The 21705-nt window shown below is 43.2% G+C and overlaps 1 protein-coding gene across 2 annotated transcripts in view; it reads right to left on the minus strand.

Moving 5' to 3' along the window:
• Window positions 1-19730, minus strand: part of svp (COUP transcription factor 2) — a 52646-nt gene extending 32916 nt beyond the window's left edge. The window contains exons 1-4 of one of the 2 annotated variants that reach the window (XM_065492860.1): window positions 19093-19730; window positions 12180-12329; window positions 8325-8390; window positions 1545-2075 (exon numbers count right to left, since the gene is read on the minus strand). In XM_065492860.1, the coding sequence (XP_065348932.1) occupies window positions 1545-2075; window positions 8325-8390; window positions 12180-12329; window positions 19093-19378 (1033 nt within the window). In that variant the 5' untranslated portion in view covers window positions 19379-19730. The remainder of the gene's footprint in view (window positions 1-1544; window positions 2076-8324; window positions 8391-12179; window positions 12330-19092) is intronic. The other variant, XM_065492861.1, reaches the window with a different exon arrangement.
• Window positions 19731-21705: the final 1975 nt, after the last annotated feature.

Genomic DNA, 21705 nt, shown 5'->3' on the forward strand with positions numbered 1-21705 from the left:
GTGCAGCCGCAGCGAAAGCAATAGCACAACAACAATGAACCGCAAAAACCGCTTTCCTGGAAATAACACCTGTCCCGGCGGCGTTTGCGCCGCGAATACTAACCGATGTCATCTGCCTTGTCCATTTATTAATTGATTCAGCTATTTGGAAACTCAATTCCGTGAGTGGCTACAGCTTCCATCCGGCACATACAGCCAAGGCTGGACAAAATAGTTAATTTTCTCTTACAATGAGAGAAAAATGTTTTCCTAAGTGTATGTAACATGCCTAGAAATTTTCAGGATCGCGGAACTATTAGTTTTTGAGATACAGAGGGTCAAAGGTGAAAAAAACGGGTATTTTTTGTTCAGGGTAAATTTTGAGTGATTAAAAATTGCACGATCGATTGATTTTTTACCCTCGGATCGCCCCTGAGGTCAGATAAGATCATCAGAACAAGTAAGAAATCGAACCCTGGCGTCAGGGTAGCCCTCGAGCGATCGATTGAATTAATTCCAAGTATGTAGCCACTTTAACTACACCTGACGGGATCCGTATTGGTTTGGTTTTGCTATCAGGGCACATCAAAGTGTTTCCGGATATAAATCTGACCAAAACCGGATGGAAAACTGAGCAAACAGCTGGTTCGTTCCGGCAGTGACGCCTTTGAGACGAACTGTGTCAGCATGCCGCTGATTAAAATTGCAGATATTGAAGTGTGATGCAAAAAAGTCGGCTGCCAGAGAAAAAGAAACTCCCCGCCCGGCGTCCATTCATATATGAAAGTGAAAAGAATAATGGAAACTGCAACCTTTGATCTTTCTCTCCAGTTGTCTTGCGCCGGGACAAATATTTTGAGCTCTGCGCTCGGTCACAGTCTCCATTTAAATGCAGATTGGAGTGCCAGTTTTCAAAACCGTCTTTAATCTCAAAGGGTAATTTGCTTCTCTTTTCAATGGGAAGATGGCTATTGAAAAGCCGCTTTGTATGTTCTTTTATATTAAGCTGCGGTAAACTTTTAGAGCAATGAATATTTGTAAAGATCGCATCCACGACGAGAAAAGATAGTAAAATAGAATCTTTGAAACGGACTGATAACTTAGGGATTTGCAAATATAATAGATTTTTGTCTAAGAGTAGTCGATTTATTATTCTGTTTCTATAAACATGTTCCATAATTTATATATTTTGTTTAACGACTTAAGTGAGATAGTCGTTCGTTCCTTTTCCACATAAACTATATAAATAATTGATTTTCACGTGTCGCCCGTTGGAACATCTATAGAATATTAGGAAAATTTTGCAATTTTTATGCCGTATAACAAGTTCCGGAAAACCACCACTATGGAAGAGGGATTTAGACTGAATGATGGGGAAAATAAAAAGAGAAGGCGTGACACGACATGTCGTCAACCGTGGGGGATAATGTTTTAGATCATATTTGATTAATTTAGTTTAAATAATTGTAATCTTCGGCTCAGTGCTATTTGTAATTTTTCATATTTTGCATAAAATTTTCTTTTAAAATCCATATTGACTATGAGCAAGAAAAAATAAACCCTACCTGTGGTGAAGAGGACGATGGCTTTGAGGCAGCTGTACTCTGCCGAGTCGACGTGCAGCGCCTTGAGTTTCTCGACTTGCTCCTGGAAGATGCGGATGTGGTCCATGAAGGCGACCACCCTGTCGGCGGCCATGGGCGACGCGTGCAGACCTGCCGCCGCCAGCAGGGGCGCCACGTGCAGGGGCATGGAGCACTGCGACGCGTTCAAAACAAACAGTTCGCTCCACACAAGCCTCAAAAGGGCCACCTGGTCGGTCACCTGCAGGTCGGGGAAGAAGGGGATGTTCCTGGCCCACTCGACCGCCGAGAAGAGCAGCCGCGCCGCCAGTTCGCAGATATTGTCGATGCCCATGATGTTGTTGGGCTGCATGCACTGGCCGTACCTCGAGGTCGGGTACGGCTCGGCGCGCAGCAGCAACGAGATGTAGCTTGAGAGGTATGAGTGCCCGTTCATCGGGTCGCCGTTCGTGATGGCCAACTGCGAGGGAAAGCCCGACGGTTGCGACGGCGGCACCCGGCCCCGCTGAACCGCTGTGGATAAAATTCACAAGCATTAATTTGAGTTTCACAAAACAGAAATAGTTAATATAATTTTGTTTTCAAACTCTAGCTAAAATTGTTTCACTGCAAGATCGTTGAAAGGCTTATTTTTATAAGAATAAAGTAATATTATTTATAATTAATTTTAAAGACTGCGCTTTAGTGCAAAATTATCGATATTAAATGTATATTTGAAACCATTATTTTATGTTTGAAAAATGGTTGATTTTTCCGGAAAAAATCTCATTTTTTAAACTCTAGGGAGAGGAAGATTTTTTTCTTAAAGACTTTCCGCAAAATATTTTTTGCTTTAATAAATCCGAACAATAAGTAATTTTCGTAGCCAGTAATTGGAAAATTTTTAAAATATTTAGAAGAAAATTAAATGATACGAAAAAGTTATGCTGTTTTTTCGGTACAATTTAATTGTGTTTGAGAAAGGTGACAATTTGCCAAATAAATAGTTGTTCCCATTATTTGTTTTTTTTTCCTCGCCATTGTAAAAATTACAAACTGCCAAAATATCTTGAAAAGAGGTCGCATTTAAAAAATCTAATATTATTTGAAATTTGCTCAGTGATACGTATCGAATGATGGGCCACTTTCCTACTTTTGCAAAAGTGATTTTCCTAAATTTTCTGCAGAGAGAAAATTGCTCGCAAAGTACTGGTAAGATTAATAAAATGGGATTCCTTCAAAATAATTAAAGTTCATGCGTAGAGCGAAATCAAATTCAATTGCGGAAAAGTATATCAGAGTTTATTGGCCTCAAACATAAATTTAGCATTCGCAATTTATTTATCCGGAGTAAAATTGGAAATGAGAACAACGAACTCTCTGATGTGTATTTGCCGCCACGCGAACGACCTTAACACAATGTGAACTCTTTCCACATTCAATAGGCCGGACAATAAAAATCGTAAATAGTATTTTTGCCAGCCTTTTCCGCAGTTTCCCGCCAGTCCGCGTGTTGCGAGTCAACGACCGCTCAGGATTTGAAATAGATTTTGTGGTGAAACCAAAATAGCTTCTCGTTTTCAGTGGAAATGGGTGATACACATCCCGCGATATTGCGATGCTTTTGCTAAAACTCGTGCGCGGAGTCACTGACCCATTCAGCATGCGTGATAAACAGGCAGACTCCGAATCACGCCGCTGGAACTGAAAATGCACATGTGACGGCAAATTGAGCTCTAGTAAATCTGATTTTCACGTTTAAAAATAGAAATGATTTTGAGTGACACACTTTCCGACTGCTATAATAATGAAATTATCACAGTGGAAAATCCTTCTATTTTTAAACTTAATTATTGCACGCTTTGGCAATTACTTTAATGTAGCCGTGGAAGCCAATTTTAATGTGGGTATATATGTACTGCGGAAATTCTGAAAACCTTTACTTAAGATAGGTAGAAGCTATAAACTGACGTTCAAACTTCTTAGAAAATTGGCTCCAAAGTTTACATGCAAATCATGCGACGAGCTCTGTATCATTATATTGTAAAATCACGATTTATTTCACCGCAGGGAAATTTAGCTCAAAATTCAAATTCACACACTGTTGGAAATATCGCGACGAGAGGAATAGAAACTAAGCGAAAAACATCGATAAAACGTTTTATTTGTTTTCGGTTTACCGAAAAACTCGAGAAAACTTCGAGTCCCAAAACATCCATGGGCTCACGGGCCTCATTGGAGGAAGCCCAGTCCAGAAAAGGACCGGCTCATGTTACAGCCCCCGCACCAGGGTCTTTCATTGAAATGCTGAACATTCGTTTCGTGAAATTAATTCACGCATGCTGGAAATGTGAAAACCAGCAAATATCGCGTCGGAAAGCTTTCGCTACTCTCCCAAATCCGAATGAACTCGTCATTGCAAATGCAAGAGAGTATGTAAGGTAGGGGCGTATCACCCCAAATTCAACCCCAAAACATCACTCAAATTCTCAAATTGCAAAGCATACGCTCAACAATGCGAGCCAACGGCAACTATGCGAGTAAAAAACATGAATTGAATTGTTAACATGGTCCTGATTCGATTACTGCTCGAACTCTTTTTTTAAAATGCGAAATTGTATCCCCTGGATGGCGTAAAGAATAGAAATATTTATGAACAATCCCGGCGGCACATTTTTTCGTGTGTGTGGTTGATCATTAGACGTGTGGAAATTCACACCGCAAGCCTCTTTTCGACACAAACACTTGGGCGTTGTACAAAAAGAGCAGCTTTCCGAGTGCAACCGTGGCTTATTGGGAAGATCGGCTCAGCGCCGCGGCGTGACTGGGTCGAACGAATTCCACGCCGGCTGCCGCATTAGGAGTGATTATCAGCCAGCTCGCAGAATGACCCAAATGCTTATGGAGTACACGTACACGGGGACCATGGGTGCCACGGTGGTTCGCCGGCGCCAATTTGTCAAAACAAGCTGCGCCTCGCAGCAGGCACAAAAACCGGGCTGGCGTAAAAAATGATCCTATGGAAAACATGTCTCGCGAATCTTATCTTGGTCTCGTTGCGGGATGATATATTGTTGAAAGTTTCTAGGAAGTTTTGGCACAATGGAAACAAAGTCCGTCTCGTGAGTCACCGATTTGTCTGCAAGAGATTGAGACTGGGTTTTTATCCGAAATAAATTCATATTGTTGACTGCTTAACAGTTTATCAAAAGTCAGGACTTGTAAAGTGTCAGAGTTTGCCGAATTTCTCAAAAAATTAAATGGTTTCTCCATGATTTTTCGCTTCTGGTCGCGATCTATCCAGCACGGTGTGCGAATTTTTTTAGATTAATCTCCCTTCTGGTGAATTAAATCGCAATATTACAATAGAGAGACAGGTGCACATCACTAGATTAGCATGCAAACTTTCTCAGAAATTTAATTGATAAATTATGAAAATTTCAGCCCATTCCCATTTGGCAGTGAATTTAAAAATTATATTTTCACTACTACATCCACTTTTTAACACTCTATTTAGCTCATGCTTCTATCTAGCTCCTCCACAGAAAATTAGCCCAAACGCCTAGCAATTAATTTTCTGCTTTCTAATTCACAATTCATTTGTAATCGCAGTAAAGCACGGAGAAATTCCAATGTGTAAAATTAACGCTGCTGGGCGAGTGTGTCGTTCGTGTGAAAGAATAAATCTCTGCTTGCGAGAGATGCTGCAGCCCGAGAGCAGCAATTGATACATAATTCTTCCGCCAGCCAGAAGTCGAGGCTGCGCGTTCGTTCGTTTGTCTGTCGAGCTCTCAAGAATTATAGACTGGAATGCAGCTCGCTATTATTATTATTTTCTTACGGGTGAAATATGAAAGTTGCCGTGTTGGTAAACAAAATCTTTCGCGTGATGTCACTACGGGCACCGTTATAGTCAAGATAAGGAGCCCTCAATAAAGTAATATTAATGAGGTGATTTGTGAAAAAATGCATAACTGTAAACTTCACATGCGATTTTATACTTCGAGTGCGAATCCCGTGTCGGCTAGATTGGTTCTCTGCGCGTCGAGCAGATGTCAAAGAGTGAAAGGAAATTTATTTTGGCGAAAGGTCAGCGCGGTTCAAAAAGGTACACACTCTGACGGCGGTGTCGAGAGGAAAGGAGTCCATTTCGAACGAGCTTTTAAAATTTATTAATAATATGCGCACAGTCATGCGCGTGAAATATGACTGCGCGGCAAATTGACTTTTATTTTGCCGTTCCTCGTGTACATTTTGCATTGAAATGCATGAATGCTCGCGTTCAGAATTTACAAGTTAAAAAAATGGCACGTGTGATTCATGTTCAGGATCCGTTGGTTTGCGAAAACGCAGTTGTTATTTTATCCTCGATGGGTGTATTAGCCAATTGACCTATTGCGTAGACGAGAATGCGGCATTTGATATGCCTAATGACAACAACGTGAAACCTTCTGATTTTATCACGAATAATAATTGATTGTGGCTTGCTGCCTGACCTTGACCCAGGAGACCTGGAACCACGTGTTTACACATCCAATCATCATAAAAGTAAAATAAAGATTTACGCAGAGTGTGGGAGTCCGTAAATGAAATATTGGATAACCTATAGACAAACTATAGCACTGGAAGAAAAGACTATCAGAAAACACGTCCACCGAATTCTGGAATTTGAATGTGGTAAAATTAAAAGGGGCGCGGCATGTGTCGCAAAGCGCTGGGAAAATAAAAAATATTGACGTTTTTGCCGAGAATTTCTGTCAAATCTTGATTCGTGTTCATGTGATGAACTCCAAACATCAAAGCGGCCACAGAAAAAATATTCAACAATCCCTAAAAATATGGCAAAGACCGACAAGACTCCATGAATAGGTCGGACGGTAAAAACTAAAAAAACAAGTCTTGACAATTTAATTAGAGTGTCCTCCATACAGGATTTAAAAATTGGCAGCTGGGACAAATTGAATCTGCCGAGCCGGGCGGCTAGGGCCGCACAAAGCCATATGGAGTGCGCGCCCGAAAAGGAGTGAGAAAGGCAGGCAAGGCGAGATCTGTTTCGGAGAGAGAGAAAGAAAAGCATGAGGCCTCTCGCATCATTAAGTGGAGTCATGTTTGTGGCGGGCCGCGCGAGAATGTAGCGTGACGTAATACGATCAAAAGGGAATAAAAAAGGTAGAAAATTCCGTGGCCAGCATCGCACCGCGCGGCAGAGATGGATCCACGGGGGGTCACAGCCTCTCTCTCTCTCTCTCTCTCTCTCTCTTCTCTCTTTCTCTCCGATTTTCCTATCCGCGGCGAGATGGATGTGGAGGAACTCGCGCAGCATCTTTCACTCGCGGCTGCGGTCCATTGTTGGCGCACAAGAAGTGTCCGTCGTAGCGGTACCGCGCACTATGATGTATGCGCCCAGCAGGACACCGTGATCCTCATTAATAGTTCTGTGGCGCAGCACCAAAGAGCGAATTCGTCTCTCTCCGCATCTCGAGAAAAGGCAGATAAAAGTGCTGTTTTGGCCATTTCCACGGCTGCGCGCGCGCTTGAGACAAAATAACGAGCCGTGCATACGCATTCCATAAGCGTCCAGTTATTAGCCGGGGTGACGCTGCACTTTGCACACACCGCTGCCAATCAATTTGACACCGAGCACGGCCAAAAACAATGACTCGGAAAAGAGGCTGTCATTATTTTTCGGATTTATGCGCGCGATGGACTCGCTGTTTGCTTTTCACAGTCTGCTGTGCCTCGCAATTGAGAAAAGGATATCAGGCATGACAGCTTCAAATCACGAGTTTTGACATGGTATTTTTAAAATTTCATAGCTTGTAAAATAAATGCATGAGCAGGCTTACTACTTATCTTTTGTGGGAAAATTCTCGTTGCTTGCCACTAAATTAAAGGATTGTAATCTTTCAGGAAGGAAAGTTTGCTTCCCAAATGCAAAAAAAGCTGGAAAGAGTACCGTTATGCGTAACAGATTTAAAAACAAAAATCAAAATGTACAGGCGAGTTACGAAAAATGCTCTGAAACAAAATTCAAAGTCTTTTATAATCTAAACCTCAACCAAATAATTCTATATATTTTGGATTTTCTTTACGGCCATCAGGGTTTTTATCAGTGGATAATTTTTATTATTGTCTTTTTCTCAGGTTTTTCTCAGATTTCGCACAATTTTTCATTATTTTCTCAAAATATTCAGCAAGAAATGTCTGCTTTTTCCTGTCGATAGAAATTTGAGCAATTTTTTCTAAAAACTCGAACAAGCTTTTAGAAGGGAAAAATTTTTGCATGTTACACCGCAATATCAATTGGCTCCATTTCTAGAAAAAATTGTACAAACATTTCAGAGAAACTTTTTAAAATTTATAATACTGCATTTTCCTATTTTTGCGGTTGGTTCTGTAAATTTCTTTTCTCTGGATACAGTTTTTTTGGTCCTCGTCCACCCTTTTGTCATTACCTGCAGACGCTCCTTGCCTAGATAAATTTGATTAATAATTTCGTAGAATAAGAGAAAACATGTATTTAAAAGTTCCAATTTTTCTCAGCGTGTGTTTGCTTAGAATTAATCAGACGCAACCAAATTTTGGCGTGGCGTGTGTTCCACATATTTTTAATCGAAGGCAAATACATAGTAATGTGCTGCGTAATCTTGTTGCTGGCTGATTGATTAACAACGCGCGGCGGGCCAGGAGTTAATTAAATCAGAAACAAGATACAGCGAACAACACGTGCGGATACGGGACTTGCAGCAAACTGAACAGAAAAATTAGGCAGAGGGCACCTACTTGGAAAACGATGAGGCGGCAGCAGCGCAGATTTCTGCTGTTGGCCCCATCGTCGAGCGGCCGATTCTGATATGAAACACACACAAGAAGAGACGCGTGATTAAGAAGCCCCGGTGGTTGATTTTGATTGAAAACAAAGGACTCACAGGGCCCTATAATTGAACGGGTCGCGTGGAAAATAAAAAAATTTGTGTATAATAACACACAGCCTCGGCCGGCAACCCCTTTATTTCTGATCTCGGACTGATAGATGGTTTTATAATGCCTTGCCCTCTGATTAAGCTCTGCCTTTTCTCAAAAACGCCCCCGCCACGTATATTACAAACACACCGGGCAGTGAGAGTAGCTTTAACTCGAGACTGAGTGAGACTCGTGTACCTTTTTTTTATAAAACGGCTCGCTTGCTCGCTCGCTCGCTCCGAGAGGAGTGTATAATATAACGTATTGCTGCTCCGGTTGGGTTAAAATATAGCCGCGTGTTCCCACGCTGGCCAAATATTATTAAAAAGCAGCGCCGCAGGGCCCGCTTGCTTGTTGCTTTCCAATTGGGAAGGAAAAAAATAATACGAGAATCCGCTCTCGGGCAGCACGTGAGTCGACAATCAGCATTTTTCGCGTCTTTTTCTTTCATTCATCGATTGCGAGCAGTGCACGGTGGGAAACAGTTCAATCTGGGTTACGATATTCCTCCTCCGGCGGCGGCGGCGGTTTCCCTCGGAAGTGCAGTGAATTCGCGCATTTTTACTCCTGCTGCGCGCACCGAGTAACGCAGATAGATGTGTTGCGGTGATATCAACGGTGGAGCCGGCGTTTAATTTTCCAAGTTGTTGCCCACAATGAATGACCAGGACCCGCGCCGGAAGTCAGGCACGCTGCGTCCGCGTCATTGTTGCGTGAGCTGCGGGGGTTGTTTTATTCAGCTTTTACTCGTAGAGTACTTTTCATTGAGGAACCTGTGGAGTCGCGTGCGATAAGAAGTTTCTTTCATTAAGAAAATTCTCTGCTCTTTAGCGGCAGATGACTATCACGCCTTGTCTAACTCCAGCACTAATTGTTATAATTGAAGTTGGCATTGCTCGCTAGCGTCTTACTGTCCTGATTTTTATCAAGACGCTAAAATAAATTAATTGTCTCGCTCAGGTGGGTGCAATTATACCAGATTCTTTCCTCTCTCTGCGGTCTGGCTGTAAAGGAAAAATTATGTGAAGACGATAAGGACGTACGATGGTCGTAAAAATAAAATGAAATTTGAAGCGAAAAATCGACAGAAATTATTGGCGTCAATAAAGTTTATGAGTTGATCAAGGCTGGGGAAAAGGATGAACCCGCATGTTACGTAAATACTATAAGACTCGTTTTAATGATTTTCAGTCTGATGGTTGGAATTAAAGAGGATTAAAACTGCAAAACCCTGGAAAATCCTTGTTGTAAATGCATTAAAGTCAAAATAACTGTTAATTTTTGAGAGAGGTGGCTGCAAAGTTGGTGAGAACTGTCTGCCTACTTAAAATCTTATTTTATTTCACATTAAAGAGTGTCACACGCAACGTTGTATGGATCTCGTAAAAAGGAATTGAAATCTGCCAAGAAAATAATTATGCGCTCAAGCGTTGGAAATTTTGGCAAAATTTTAATTATTGCAGTATAGTTGAAAACGTTTTTAATACTCTGTGTCAATCCTCTTGAAGAAAATGCATTTTATTGCCGTTCTGGACTGGATTTCAGGCGTCGTGCTCCAAAATTTCAATTTCCAAGCGTGTCCAGCAGCGGATTAAATTTTCTCATCCGCAGCACGAAAAAGTAGTGCTCGTGGTGATGTCGTGAGCTGCACCGAGAGGCGTTTCCTCAAAACGAGATGCTGCTGGAAGATGATGTCGGGTTCGCCGATGTAGGCAGAGATATTATTATTTCGCCGCGATGCTATGCTTTGTTATACTCTGCACACCGGGTCGTGACTCGTCTCCCCTGCTTTCCTCGTTCCAACATTTATCATAACGAAACAAAAACCGAATTTTATTTATAAAGGCCTGCTTGCACTCCTCCGCGCGGCGCAACCCAATTCGACACTGCTTCTCGCAACTGATACACTTGCGCCGTAAAAATTTAATAAACCGAGAAGAACGCAAGAGATTTATGAATCGTAAACTCAGCTGCATTTTATTGACAAGAATTTACTTTTTGAAGGCTAACTGCTGAAAGCATAATAAAAAGCTCATGCCCATAGCACCGGCGTCAGGCTGACAAGTAATTATTAACAATATTTTCAGGTCGCTGCCGAAAATTGATGGTCCCTCTCGCGATGCTCTCGCTCCGAAAGTAAATTCGCAATTATGCTCGTGAAAAGTAATGGAGCGCATCTTTCGCGCGCCGCTCTTTAAAATTTATGAAATCCAGCACGTTGGTGCTACTCTCCCAAAACTCGCACTTTTTCGCTCCAGCCAAGGAGATAAAAAGTCTAGCGCGCCGGTGTTCATATGCTAATTGGCGGTATGAGCCGCGTGGATCGGAATGAGAATGAAAATCTCGATAATTAACAGACAAGCCCGGCGGGCTTTTAAACTTAACGCCACTTCCGCCGAGCTCAGCAGATAAAAAAAGGTTAATTAAGGTGATCATTGTTGTGTATGAGAGAGAAAAATTATATAAAACGCGCGATAAAAATGTGCTGGTGCTCATGCAGCGTAAAAAACGCACTGCTCGTAAACAACTATAAACTAGCGTGCTGCTCATTTCGAGAGGTGCTGTGTGCCTTTATCGGCGGCAAAAAATCAAGACACAATGTATAACGAGCGGCAGGTCAAATTATTTTTGAGCGCGGCAGACGCGGCCCAGACTGCGCTGCTGTCGCGCAAATTAATTAATATAAGAGGTGCGCGCACATGCAGCTCTCACGTCGTATAATTAAAGGCGTAATATGCTAATTTAATGAGCTTCTCGGGCGAGATGGGCTCACCTGATTTCCACCATCGCCTGCTTATTAAAAGTGCTGAGACTCTGCCCTTCTTGAGCACCACCAGCAGAAGCAGCGAGGACGCCGCACACTCTCTAATTGAGAGCGGTCAATACACCAGCACCTTAATAGGAAGTCATATACGCTTTTGCATCCAATTCGATCCACAGTTGCTTAATTTCCACGAAATTTAATAAAAAGAAATGCCTATAATGATAATTTTGGGCTTAAACGAATTCTCTGTGAACAGCGACACCTAGAAGAGGGCGCAACTCGCGGGAATTTTGGAATAGGGGTGTGTGGTTCCCCCGAAAACTAATAAAGAAAGCGTGGCACGTGCTAAAAACCGCGGGAAAATCGTGCTACTAATATTTTCAGCTAAAATTCTCAATTTAATCTATTCGCACTCCTCAGGTGGCTCTCTAAAAAGGGTTATGGATGACTCGGCGGCGTACATCCGTCTGACAAGCGCCGGGGAACGTATGTCTGTGTGCTTTGTATGCTATCAGCTGATGTTCAGATTGATGGGCTCCGCACGAAAGGACAAGGAATCGGATGTCAACGAAACTGAAATAACATGCATCCTTTTCTCACTCGGCGTGTTCGTCTGTCCAGCGTGGCTCGCGTCAAAAGGGAAAAGAGATGGTGATGTCAAAAAAGAGTTGGATTCTGAGATGACGTATATACGCGACCGACCTTTCTATTTTTTTTCAACTGCAAGGGTATTGTATCTAAATTAACGAAAGGAGAACGAGTGGCACATTTGACAGCTCAATTCTATCTATTCTTTAATTTTGATTGCTTTTTTAAATTTTGGTAAGTGCTTTAAACGTGAATGTTAATTTGTTGAAAGGTCCTGGATATATTTACAAAAGATGTTAAGGATACGAAAAAAATTGCCTTACCTTCTCTCCTCATGCCCATTTTGAGACAGGTTTTCAGTCTGCAGTACTGGCACTGGTTGCGATGGTGCTGATCAATCGGGCAGTTTCGGTTCCCCCGACATGAGTAAGTCAGGTTCCGCCGTACGCTTCTCTTAAAAAAACTCTTGCATCCTGAAAAAGAGCGAAAATTACTAAAAACGAAATAAATAATGTACAAAAACTCCACAGTAAAAAGGTTAAAAGAGTTTTATGGGAGACCGGTATACACATGCACACAGGCGGAAATGTGACACAGGACGCGGCTGCTGTCCTAAAATAAACAATTATATGATCGAGAGGGTCCTTGTGAGTTCTGGATGGGTTGGTGGAAAAGGTTCAGAGCGAAAGCCACCGGTTCTAACGGGATTCGTGATACATTATAAAGACTAATTTGATTAAACGCTGCGGCGACCCCTGCGTCCACTCGAGTTAGTGACCCTTATCGGCTTTGCATGTCGAGCAAATAAATCCGAAATCAGCAGAGCGTTCCGTGGAAATTTCGATCACGCGAAACGCAAACGCTGGGGCACAGCCATAACACGTTCATTGAGCGCGGTAATGACGCGATAATTACTACTTCATTAGCCCCGTGAGAGAGCGTCAGAGTCGGTTTTTCATCATTACACGCGGCGCACAGCAACTAACTCGGGGAGCAGGTATAATTTAATTTGGCCCATTGTTCCACGCAGCCTCTTGCTTAGATGCAATTAGAGTGAGAAAATAAACACGGGTGCGTGGGCCGTGTTTTGGAGAATGACGGATCGGCCGATGGAGATGGAGACATTGCCACCTTTGCTCTCATTATATTCGCCAGCCAGCGTGCGTCAAAAGTTTTACGACTTAATTTTCGCGCCGTGGGAAACATTCCTCGCGCGTCTATTATGAATTAATTTCGGCTGCGTGCCGTAATTGCAGCTGATGAAAACTCTTCCTGCTGTTGTAAGAGTCAACAGTGTGTGTTATGAATAACTGCGCTCTTATACTCCGACACGAGACTTTTGACCTTTCTGCCGGTTCGCACGAAACGAGGCTGAAATTCTAAAAATCCAGCACATATATTTCAAGGTCTCGGTGCAAGTGACACAAAGTAGATTTTACTCGCAATTAGACCTTGTTAGCTCGGCTGTCAGCTAAAGAAGAAATTAATTGCACACATGCGATGTGTGCGACGAGGAATTTAATTGACAACCTCCTCTAAGTGTACAAATACACTCACGGCAGCAATTGTCAAGTTTCAAGAGGGAAAAGTATTACTTCTTGTCACACAAACAAAGGCCAATTACGGCCTGTGTTTTTCTCCGAGACAAAAATGCAGAAAGGAGGAAAGAAAGATAGCCACAACCACACTGCAAGTCAGAAAGGGCGTGCTCGATTGATTTTGATACGTCATTGAGCCAATTTAAGACCCTTTTTCGAGGGCAACCGCAGAAGCAATAAAATTGCCAATCACGGAAACGCGAGGAATATCAACAAACAGGTGAACCGCGACCAGAGCCACTTAAAGGGACATGGTTCACCAGGCTGTTGGCATACTCGCAGCACCAGCAAAATCTAGTTTGCCCACCGCAAGTGGGTCCGAACTAATCGCGCAGCGTCGAAATAAATGTAGCGTGCAGGCGGAAAGATGTGCCAATCCGATTCGTTTTCATGCATAATTAATGTAATAATATTTTATACTCGACACGCAGAGCAAACGAGAATTTGCCGCCTCAATTATGCCGCTAATTGACGGCGGATTTGGCGCCTCGAACAATATTTTAGTGACAGGCATTCTTAAATTGAATTAAATTCCGGCTTAATAATTGGATTTCGCCAAGGCATAAAATGTGCACGAGCAAGACAGCCGGCTGGCTGATCTTTCTTTCTCTCTCTCCTCCGCAACATACACGTAAATCGTACGCGTGTGTATTAGGTACCTGACTGACGAATGCGGCCCCTCGGGGGATAATAATTCCATCTGTGTGCGGCATTTTCACATATAATCTCGGCGGGAGATCGAGGGTGTGAAAATCCAGCGGTGCTGCACCAAAACAGCATTCCGGCGCCCATTAACGATCCACGTCAAGAAATATGTTTGTAACGATGCGCCGGCGGATTTTTGCGGGTTCATTTCAAACTCTTTCACGCCTGTTCTCAGCCCCTGGGCTATTAGGAAAGAAAGTGATCTGTAAGAATTTCTTGAGCGCACGCCAACGAATTCGAGGAAGATGTTATCTCTTAAAAATGCGAAAAGAGTGAATAAATTGTGGTTTGATATTTCTCTGTAAATGTTAAAATGAGGATAAAACCCCAATTTTACTTGCACATGAATTTATGGAAACTATAGATTTGGTACTATAATTTTTTTCAGATTTAAATACCTATACTGTTTAAAATAATGTCAAGAAATAAGAGAGGATGTTTATCTTCTCTTATTAAGACTGTCTTACTTCAAAATCTTTGCAAATTGTATTTAAAAAAAATAATAATAAGAAAACGTATAGTTTGTAAAAGATTGCTCACGACTCTTTCTGTTCTCGCAGTACTGACAACGATGTGCGGTATTGAAAATATGATAAAAAATAAAAGAGTGTCCTCCAGCCATCTAAATTATTCCTTCTCTGCATGACTCCGCGCGCTAGAGCAGTGAAAAGAGCGAGTCATATATCTCGTAGAGCGAATTAAATTAACTCGAAGAGAGGAAGAATTAAAAGTCACAGGAATAATTATGCTGTTGAAATTGCCCATCTCGTCGGCGGCCGGTCTCGTAATGAATGAATTCATCTTGAATGCTCTCGCGGACAGCGCTCAAAATAGGCTTCGTGGGTGGCATTCGTCATCACGTAATTACCATCAAATCAGCGTCCGGACAAAAAATCGGATTCGGGCCCGCCGATGCAGTGCATGGGAGAATTTGCGTGGACTCGAGTTTACGCATGCATGCATCTTAAGGATTCATTTTGCAGCGCTTTAATTGGGCCGAGCGAGGTAATAAATTGCAGGTGCAGTCGGATGCGCACCAACAAGTAACCCGTCACTGTGTCCAATTACGAGACACGTGAGATGATTGCTGTTAAATAATATTCCTCTGCTGGTCTCTCGACTAAACTGGCAGTGTATAGAATTATGGGCCACTCTAATGCTGTAAAAAGATTCACACCGAGTGACTCCGTTAGGATATACGTTATTCGCCATAATTATACCACACGGCACCGGCCACCTGGGACCTGGGAAAGGTGCACCCGGCTATAAAAATAGACTAATGAACAAATTTCTACCTGCTGGTGTGAGATGGCTCGATTGGCGGTCAGTTTAATTAACGCAAATAAGCAACGCCAGGCTGCAGGACCTTTTTTCTTTATCGCTTGGGCGCTATATGCACATCATAAGTTAATAATCGTGATTACTGGTTTTTAACCAATAAAATTCTGAATTTATAATTAAAAATCTCTCAATCTCTGCTGCATGCAATAAGGATCGATTTTGGTATCAATCTTCTCCAGCTGATAGAAAAATCTGCGACAGCAAATTTCGCCCCCACTGCCTCCGCTTCAATTTCCCTTTCCGCAAATCACATTACGCATAGGGGTTGAAATTGCGGACGAATCCACCCCATAATCGCAATGGTCTACACAGCAAGTGCCATAATTCACCTCCCTCCCTTCCTCCCCCGTGCTGACAAATGCGATGCTCTCTGCTCTTTATCTCTTCAGAGCTGCTTTTATTTTTATTCGTGAAGGTGAGCCGGCACAGCGACGAAGAAAAGAGGCTGTAAAATGTTTCTGGCTCGAAAAATATAATATTAACTGCGCGCGCGAAAGCAGCCGAGAGATGTTTTATAATGCCGGATGTAAATCTCAGCAGCGTCTTCGCTGAAATATTATTAGGGAGAGAGAAAATATGTTTTCAGCTGGAAAAAGCGACGTTAAATTTAATACTCGCCGAGCGGCTGAGTACAATTTTATTACAAAATCAAAACCGCGCACGAGCGATAAAAGGGGTTGCTTAGATTATTATCATCCTGTTTTATTAATATTTAAAATGCTGAAAAGGGCACAACACTTTTGATTACTCTCATTGTGTTATAAAAAGGCTCGGAAGTGTGCCTTACAGGCATGGTGTTCTTAACCTTTGGGTTTCGTGACCCCTAAGTGACCCGCACACTGGGCACCCGACCAGCAGCACCGCAAGACGACGCGGCGGCAGCGGCGGACTCACCTTTTAAACAGTGGGTTAGTGGGTCGTGACTCTCTCACATTTTTGATCTTCCCTCTTTGAAGATGATGATGTGATCGAGATAAACCACACCGCCGTGTATATGCCTTTCGGTCTGCGCGCCGAGTCGATTTTTCTTTTTCAAAAGACGGCCGAGAAAATAGCGCGGCCTCGAAAAACGGCGCAGCAGAGATTTCAGCAATGCGCGCGCGGAGAATTCTCCCATTGATGCAGGTGTATGAAAAGAGCCAACTTTTTGCCAACTTTTATTACACCCACGCAATAAAACAACAAAAAGATCGTGTCCGTTTCGCGGATCTATAAAATAATCTAACGATAATGGAAACTGAAAATTGCGAAATTATAACAGTTCGCAGCACGCAAAAAGGATATAACTAGCTGTCTGGACGGCTCGAGTAATTTATACAACGGGCACTTTACATTAGAAATTATAGACGAAAAGCTCTTCATCTCGAATTTCACGGTTTATATATAGGCGAGTTTGAAACCCGACGACGGTAAGACCATCAAATTTTAAAACAATGGCTCGTGTCGGGCCGTAAACAAACATTTTATTACGATTTAAATCAAGAGCAGCGATGCCTGTGGCTTTTTCGGCTGCTCCCTCGCGCTGAAAGGGTCAGCGCGCGGCGGCGGCGGTGGCGGCACAGGTGTTAATACATGCATTAGATTCAAATACACGATACGCAGCCGAGTTAAAGTTGTGCGCGCCCACCCGTGGGTCAGCACTGAACAATGGTGCTCTCTTAGCAGCGCGCGCTAGAATGTCAAATCACAGTCCGATCCGAGACGTGGGAAAATCTCGCGCTCGCATGCTAAACGTTTCGCAACGAGACAGCTTTTCATATATTGTGAGCTAACCGGGCGGGTCGTTTGATTTATTGGAATGCCGAGAATGCTTTAATTGAAATGAAAGTCAAGTCGCTGCCCGGAGTGCCCAGTCCGTGAGATACATTATTTTTCACTCCATTCTCGCGGCTTAAATTTATTCATAATAAATAAGAGCCGGCAGGCTGACAAGAGACTCTTAGGATTCGACAGTTTAGTTTGGGTGAAATTTATTCAATGCGTTAAGAAATATTGATGAGATTAATATAACGTGGGAATTTATTTAAAATCGAAATTTGAAGCCGGTTTTTGATCAATCATGATGGTATTTACTACTTACTTGTAGACTCTAATTGACGGTTAGCCATTTTTTATTTTCGACTTAGGATTAGAAAATTGCAATAAGCTCATTAATGGTTTGAGATAAATTTTCACACTAAAACGGCGGTTCCATTGTGGTTATTTAATCAATTCTATTACAGCTTAAGTTCAATTAACTTTCAGATTTTCAATTATTTATTTTATTTTTGGAAATAAAATTTGGTCAAGGTGTAAAAAAATTAGAAATTGTTTCAGCTCTCTTTGTTCTTCGGTTAAAAACGTACTTAGAGAAATATCCTCTTTAAATTCTTTCCCCTATATATACAACCGACCGTTTATATAGTGCTCGCTTTTTTATATTCAATGTAGGACAACACATAAGCCGGAGTAAAAGTAATCCCGCCGGTCGCATATTCCTGGGATCCGCCGCTTATTAATGGCACTCGGGAGCATAGGGGGTTTTTGTCTACTTTGTCCCCTTCCGGTTGGTCCGGTAGATTGACTGCCGACTGACCGCGCGAGTGCTGACCGAGGGGCGCTCCACCCACCGAATAAATCCGCAAAGCCCTCGGCGATTGCTTATTTTCCCTTCTTGAGAGACTAATTATTTTGGCTCTGCGGGAGGCGGCCGCAAAAGTGTGCACAGCCAGTGTCCAACATCGGCGCGGCGCACACACACGACTTTTTTATTCGCAAACATGATTGGGCTCACGTTTCGCTAATTAAGATTACCGCGAAAACGTATATGCCTTCGTGAATATTGTGTCGGGCATGATTTACTCCGAGTTGCTGGCGTTTAATGTCTTTTTATCGCGTCGCCCCATCTGCCCGGCGAGCCGCTCGCTTCTAGAAACTTTTAAATTGCGCCGGACTGCATTTTTCTTCTCGAAATAAAAAAGACAAGTCGGTCAAACTGATGATAACCATAAAATTTTCGAAATGGCTTTACCCTTTGCGCAGGATTGGTGAAATTTTGAGAGGAAAATTTAAATGCTAATACGATCTCCTACTGTCCAGCGGCTATTTAGGCTCCGCAAGCCTTGAACCGAACAGTATTTTACCTCCAAACAAAATTTACCAAAGATAATCGTCAAAAGCGCCCGGCCTTTACTCATTTCTGAGCAACAATCGAAATCAACCACTCGTCACAATTAAAAATTAACTAGCTCAAAAATATATTTTATGCTCTTTTTGTTAAACGAATGAATAAAAATATTAAAATTTTAGGACTACCTTAACATTCCTAACTATTTATGGCTTTTCAACAATGATGTAGAAAGTTGTGATACAGTTCCGGAAATAATATTCAAGTTTTTTCGATTCAATTTCATTTGATAGTATAGTCATATGAATGGTGCAAATAAACCTATCGTTTAGCACGTGAGATGAAAAAACAGACCGTGCGCAGACAAGTGGTCGCTTGCCGAGTGACCCCTGACAGTTGTCACACCGGTCTGACCGCGCGCAGGGGCGGGCCGAGTGACCTCTGCAACCCTTTGAGCGAGACAAGTAGATGCAAATTGGCACTTACCCTCGCAGGTGAACTGTCCGTAGTGCTTGCCACTGGACTTGTCGCCACACACAACACACTCAATGTTCTGGTTTTTGTCCACTGCACCCTGCTGCGAGTGGGACGAGCTGCCGCCGCTCGAGTGCTGCGAGTGCGTGGAGGCCGAGGCGACGAGCCCTCCGGTGCCAGGGGTGCTCTGGATGTCCCTGGAGATGTCCTCGGCGGTGGTGGGCGTGATCGGTGGTCCCGAGGTGACCACGGCGCCTGTCGACTCTCGCCAGGTACCTGGCGGCGCGACAAGCGCCATACTTCGCGGGAACCCCAGCTCCAACGTGGTGACGACCCCCGAGGATCTGTCCGCGGCCCACGGCAGGAAGGGGCTCGAGTACAGGGCGTCGACGCCGGGCAGCCCCGATGGCGGCGCCGCGGGATGCGGAATCGCTGTGGCTGCCAGGCTTACACAGTCCCCTCGCAGAGGCGATGAGTTGATCGACCCTGAGGTCAGGGCGGCGGCGGGGGGTGCGATGGTGTCCCGAAAGGGTGCTGCCACGGACAGACACGCTCTCTCCTCTCTTCGGTGCTTTAAATCTCAGGTGCGAACTCAGCGGCACAGGTCTCTGCGAGCGCAACAGCACGGCACGACTGAGCACCGACCGGAGGACAGGCGGCCGCGCGCGCCGCGGCCCCCACTCCCACCCCGCTAACCCCGTCACCATGGATACGGTAGGCAGAGAGCAGCGCCCCGGAGCAGAGGGCACGCCTCTGATTGGCCCGCCATCACTCAGCCAGCCTTTGGCGTGCCCCTCCACTCGCGCGGCGCGCTCGCCAGGCTCGCTCTCTCGCACCTTGTCGGCGCTGCCGTCGACCCTGCTGCCTCGCCACCCGGGGTCGCCGCCAGCCAGCCAGGGGTGACGCCCCGGCAGGGGTCGGTCGCCCTGCCTGCCTTGCCTGCCGTGCTCGCGGCACGCGCTAGTTCCGCAGGGGTAGCCGAGATGGCATGCCACACCGCGAGCCGAACCTCCACCCCCGCGCCCGGCCAATGACAGCCACGGGGCAGGGCTACGCTAAGGGTGTTCACCGGTCAGAACCTCGGGGTGAGCACCGCTTGACCTGACCACCGGGCTTGATAAGCCTGGATTGCTCGCTCGCTCCGGCGGACCCAGAGGTTCAGGTCGCACGACAAAAAAAGATAGCAAGCGATGAATTTTAAAAATTTATTTTAGCAAAATGGGTCAATGGTCGAATTAATAACATTTTCCACCAAAGAAAAGAATTTTAATTTACCCGGAGAAGTTTTTCAAATACTCTCTCGACGCTTTTTTAAAATTATAAACCAAGATTGTATTTATTAAAATAAAAAAGAGAAGGCACACAGTTTAATTTTTCTCAAGTTTTGCTTTTAAAAAAATGTCCCATAGTTTTTTCATCAAATCGTCCTGTAATAGCTTCAACGGTTTGCCATTCATTTGAACAAAAAACAAAATACAAAATTAGAATAAACAAAAACAAAATATCGGAGATTAATTATAATTTCATATTAAAAATAATAACTCCCCATTTTCACTTATTTGTTTCTATAAACTCATGAAGTTGAAAGTTATTGTAATGGAGTAAATTTAATGATGTTACTGGCTATTTTTTTAAACGAGCCAAAGTATTTTTTAATTTAAAATCCTCACCGAGAACTATTATAAATGAATAATTTATTTCTCAATATATCTGTGCATCAATATCAAGCAATTTAACACCAACAGAATTAATTTTAATACGATAATATATTAAATAGGATCGTTAGCTAAATTTTGTTTATAATATATTTCAAATGTAAATTGAGAAAATCCATCACTCTTGAAATCGTTAGCACCGCATAGCCGCAGCTTTGAATTTTACATATTTTAAAACATGTTTATCGTTGCCATTTATCAACATGAACAATTACGTATCATTTATAAAGTCACTGAAAGGGTGTCCTGGTCCTGACAGTATTTGCAAGCTGAGCTCTTGATAATGGAATAAAACAGATTTGTCACACCTGGATGTACAATACAATCTTAAACATGCACACGTACAAAGTCTCAATAACCGACAATAAAAGGGGTAATATCGCACACTTGGCGGTACGGTGTAATAACATGTTTTAAAATTCGGTCTAATAAAAGCAACCGATGCCCGGCGTCTACATGCGTGCTGCCACGCTGTTATTATTATTATTCCCCTTTAATGGAATATCACAAAGGCAGCATCCCGCAGATTTCCAACCCCTTTCGCTGCACCACCACACGCGGAACCGACTCTGTGGCCACAATCTCTCTCTCTCTCCCTTTGTCGCTGAGTGTTGTGTGTGTGTGTGTGTGCATTCGAATTAAATATAGGCTCCCACTGATAAATTCACAATATAGGTATTGTTCGCCTAGGCAAATAATACACCGTGTGTAGCGTAAAAGTCAGCCCTCTCCTTCCTCATTGAAATTTGAATATGCGATTGCCACCGGCGATGCTCATGTATACTGAATTTGTCGGATAAAACTTTTTCAAGCCGTTCCACACCATAAGAGAATTTTTCAGCAGGCAACAAAATATTAATAATTCATTCCATATATTAAAGTGGCGCAATGGAATTTAATTTTTGAAAAA

Source organism: Cloeon dipterum, chromosome X, assembly GCF_949628265.1.
Source record: "Cloeon dipterum chromosome X, ieCloDipt1.1, whole genome shotgun sequence".
NCBI classification, from domain to species: Eukaryota; Metazoa; Arthropoda; class Insecta; order Ephemeroptera; family Baetidae; genus Cloeon; species Cloeon dipterum.